Consider the following 4,475-nt stretch of genomic DNA (forward strand, 5'->3'; position numbering starts at 1 on the left):
TCTTTCATTCATATTAACATTTAACACTAAAACAAACAATTAAGATAACTTCATTAATACAGTAAATTTTTTAAATGCTCTCATTGCAGATACCAAAATGTTACGAATTCCAACTCTACCGAGGTAACTACGGCTACAAAAAATATTTCGTAATTATCTGAAACATATTTCGTTGCAATAATATTGTAGAATTTCAAGAAATATTAAACGCACATTCTTAGAAAGCTACACAAAAATAAATACAGAAGCAGAAAATTGAGTTAAACACGAAAATTTATTGTAAAATAAAAAGGAAATTTTGCAAAAATAAATAAATATAAAGAAACTGAAAAGCAACCTTCAGCACGAGTAAGAAACGAAACCAACAAAAAAATTGGATTTCACGAAGAAACATAATCGTAAAATGGTGTATTGCAGCTCAACAAATATGAGCTCACAAAACGAATCAGAAGTAGAGAGTTTATTGATGAGTCCATGTTGGAATTCAGGCACAAATGGTCAAGATTATTTACTCGATGGTCACAAATTACTTCTAGATCATGATTTGGATTCACTGCCAAGTGACTCAGAGACACAAAAATCATCATTAGATTTATTAGATAATTTATTGTCAAATTCTTCATCAATAAGTAATACGAATTTAGCCGAATTAAAACCACTGCCACCGTTTACAGGCTATACGGGTCATTTATCAATAAATGGAATATCTGGACATCATTATCATGCTATAGCGCAGAGACTACCTGAAGAGAATAATAATAACTATTCACAAAGCTCATATCAAACGTCATGTAATGGCGGTTCAAACAATAACAATGGTGACAACAATATTGTGTCGTCGTCAACATGTCTACCCGATTCAGTACTTAATCCAGATGGTGCAGACTCATGTCTATCAGACGTTAAACTCTTTTCAGATAGTTCAATAGATAGGAAAATTTATTCCATATCAACAGCCGATAGTTGTGTAATCTCATCAGGTCCTGACTCCGTGTCAAATCGAAATCAAAATTGTACTGCCACAAAAATCTATGTCGATGCAAAAGAACTTGTTGAATATGATATGAGTTCAATTGAGGATATCGCTGCAATAATTGGATCAGCAATTGCAGACACAACGGTACCGAATAATCGTAGTGATGGAGATACGGGAGGTGATACAAGAGATTCATGGATGGATTTAGATGCATGGATTGAAGAAACAGTTGTGCCTCAAGATAGTAAACTTATTGTATCGCAAAATGATGCTTTAAATGACTTTTTACTGCCACACTCGCCTCTTCAATCATCTGGCTCAACGTTACAGAGTCTTCTTACACATGGCTATATGCCGCTTCTACAAAATCGTTTACAGAACGGCCCACCGATAAAATTAGAAGCCCAATCAACTTCATATTGTAATGATATCATTTCAACTTCTACTAGTCCACCGGGTTCTGTGTGTTCAACAACAGATAATGTTATGCTTAATGGCAATCGATATTTATCAAATAACTCAAATAGTAATAATAACAATAATAATAGCAGTTCTAATAACAATAACGTGCAAGCATATCAAATAATTAATGGACTTAAAAGTGATGGCATTTGTAGTCCAGAGCTTATGGGTAATTTTCCACATACAACAACATCATCAACATCCTCAACTACAAAAATAAAACGGCCGCGGAATCCAAAGAAATCACAATCTCACATAAGTGTGTCATCAGGTGCTAATCATCAACAGCAACTACAACAACAGCAACAAGTACAAAATCAAACAAATGTATCAGTGTCAGCACATGGTTTTCAATCACCAAATGATTTGAGTGGATTACTTGGGAAAGAGAAGCCTGTTCATCGGTGCACAATATGTAATCGAGGATTCCTTAATAAAAGTAATATTAAAGTTCATCTACGTACTCATACTGGAGAGAAACCTTTCAGGTAAGAATCTTGTTAGTCTTTAGATTCCTTGAAATATGAGTTTTGATGCACCAATCCCTAAACATTTTATGACCCAATTGCATTATCTCAAGCTATAGAATCTTTCTGAGAATAAATCTCACAGTAAATCTGTTCACATGCAAAACGGTTTATAATTTATTAGAATTTCTCGATGTAATGTGATTTTTTTACCTCTTGATTCATTACATAATGAATAATAATGATTTATAGTATAAAATAAATTAAAGATTATGAAAGAATTTTTCTTAATCGAATCTCAGCAAGCTATTGATTATGTTATGAGAGAGTGTTCGAAGTGGGTAATATGTAGGTGCATGATGACAGGTGTTGAAGTAAGCTTTGTTCAGAATTTTGTATGAATCAGTGATCGAAGTTGACTAGAAGTATGAGTCGACTCTCGACTCAAATTGACCTTTCTATAAAAAAAATCCGAGATGACTTGGAGCTCTGGTTTGAATTTTTGATACACAGAGCAATTATTGACAAAGAAGGCTTCAACTAGAAATTAATTTTCTAACAAACAATGGAGCATACTCACAGAGACTACGATTGGAGTATAGTTAGTAGAGCAACACAAATGAAGATGGATCAGCCCTGCTTCTATATGACTGTCAAATAGAGACGGTTTCCATTTAGTGTTAATAAAAGAGCTTTAGCGGAGCCTTAAAAGCTCCGCTGCAGGGTTTTCTTCATTTGTTTTGCTCGGATCATTGTCTGTCAGAAATTGATCATTCCTAGTACATAGCTTGCTAGATTTCCCAAACAGTACACTGTATGCTCTAGGGTTTCACTATGTATCCCGTGTTAACGGCTAGATGCGTAGTTGCCCAAAGGCTCCGCGAAATCTGATATCGACTCATTTTTACAGCGAGAAATGCGCTGCATTGTGCCACTCGTGTTTCTGTAAGAAATTTGAGAAATTGTCAATCTCAGACCTAAGCATTTTAGATTAATGAATGCTATTCACCATAAAATTTCTCAATAGAAAATAAGAGACATAAATAGCTTCTTCATACACTATACATAACTATATCCACTATAAAATCACTCTATACCTAAAAGCAATTAACTTGCTATTCGACGCTGTGATACTTTACGCAAAACTCATATGAAAAGTAATTTCCTAACGCAATAAAAAAACTCTTTTTTGGTGTCATAAACTAATGCTTCTTTTATTTGCATTTATCTTCCCCAATAAACCATTAGATGCGAGACGTGTGCAAAAGCATTCAGACAAAAGGCACATCTCATAAAACATCAACAAATTCATAAACGAATCGGACGTGATTGATTATCACCAACAAACAGAAAATTAGAACGGATAGAAAGTTTCGAATCATAAAAAAAAGTATAAATCGAGGATGAAAAAACAAGATTTTGTGATCATTTAATTTGGCAACAAACTTGAAAGTGAAAATTAATTAAGATAAAGATGTAAATTAATGAATACAGTCTTAATTGAATCAAAAAAACAATCAATTCACGTGCTATAAGTAATAAATGTAATTTAATAGAAATGGTACCTCACACAAATGAAAACTAGATGAAAATCATTCGAAATTGAATGAAATTAATAATCCTAAAAAATTAAATGAAATTGTAAATTAATACATCACATAATGAAATGTGATTAAAAACACAAAAGAAGAGGAATTAAGCAAGTTAAATTGCAGAAGAAAAACTTAAAAAAAGATGGAAACTAAATAGTTCAAAGATTGAGAACAATAAATTTAAATCAATTATTGTATCTATTTTATTATATCTGTAAATAAAACAAAAATACACTTTCATGTCTTTATTATCTAATTTATTATATCTGTAAATAAAACAAAAATACACTTTCTTGTCTTTATTATCTATTTCGATCTTTATGATTTGACTATTTTGCATGCGCGATTCATAAATTTCAATTTCCTATGTCGAGTGCAATTTTAATTTTTAATAATGTTTATAGAAAAAAATTATATATTTTTTATTTTATATTTCGAATTCAATTTAATTTTTTTTGTATGTGAAAATAATTGAGAATTGTACGACGAAAAATTGAAATTAAAGTCGTAAATTTCTAGAGACTTCTGGTTGTTGAGATAAGCTTTTTCATATAAATGTAATAAGATTTTCCCATGTGATTATTGATTTCACTACCTATAATAAATCTAAATAGATTACTTATTTACTTTACAAAAAATAAACTCCTTTTTCTCACTATATGCTTACACTAAATCAAGCGATTGCATGTTGTACTAGTTCTACTAATCTTATTGAAGAATGAGCAACAAAGCTGATTATCGTGCACTTAATAACATAATTTTCTTCTTTTTTCCCTTTCGGTCTTTATCTTACTCGTTCGCTTTATTTTTTTCTCTTCATAGATACATGCATTAACACATAGTTTTTATTATTTTCTTCTTTTTTCTTGTTGATTCTTGTATCTATAGTAGATTTTCCAAGGGGGAGTTAAACTAGGCTTTATTTGCTGAATTGTCTGAGCTTAGCTGAATTGCATGAACTATGCAGAAATGGATAAA

The 4,475-nt window shown here is 31.4% G+C and overlaps 1 protein-coding gene across 1 annotated transcript; it reads left to right on the forward strand.

Moving 5' to 3' along the window:
- The first annotated feature begins 342 nt into the window (after positions 1–342).
- On the forward strand, positions 343–3,521 carry ich (zinc finger protein ichor). Its single transcript, XM_070644845.1, has 2 exons — positions 343–1,926; positions 3,154–3,521. Exons 1-2 carry the CDS (start codon positions 404–406, stop codon positions 3,236–3,238), a joined length of 1,608 nt encoding a protein of 535 aa, XP_070500946.1. The 5' UTR covers positions 343–403; the 3' UTR covers positions 3,239–3,521.
- Positions 3,522–4,475: the final 954 nt, after the last annotated feature.

The sequence above is a fragment of the Chironomus tepperi genome, unplaced genomic scaffold, assembly GCF_022539635.2.
Source record: "Chironomus tepperi strain 1889 unplaced genomic scaffold, CSIRO-AGI_Ctep_v1 contig_346, whole genome shotgun sequence".
Taxonomy (NCBI): domain Eukaryota; kingdom Metazoa; phylum Arthropoda; class Insecta; order Diptera; family Chironomidae; genus Chironomus; species Chironomus tepperi.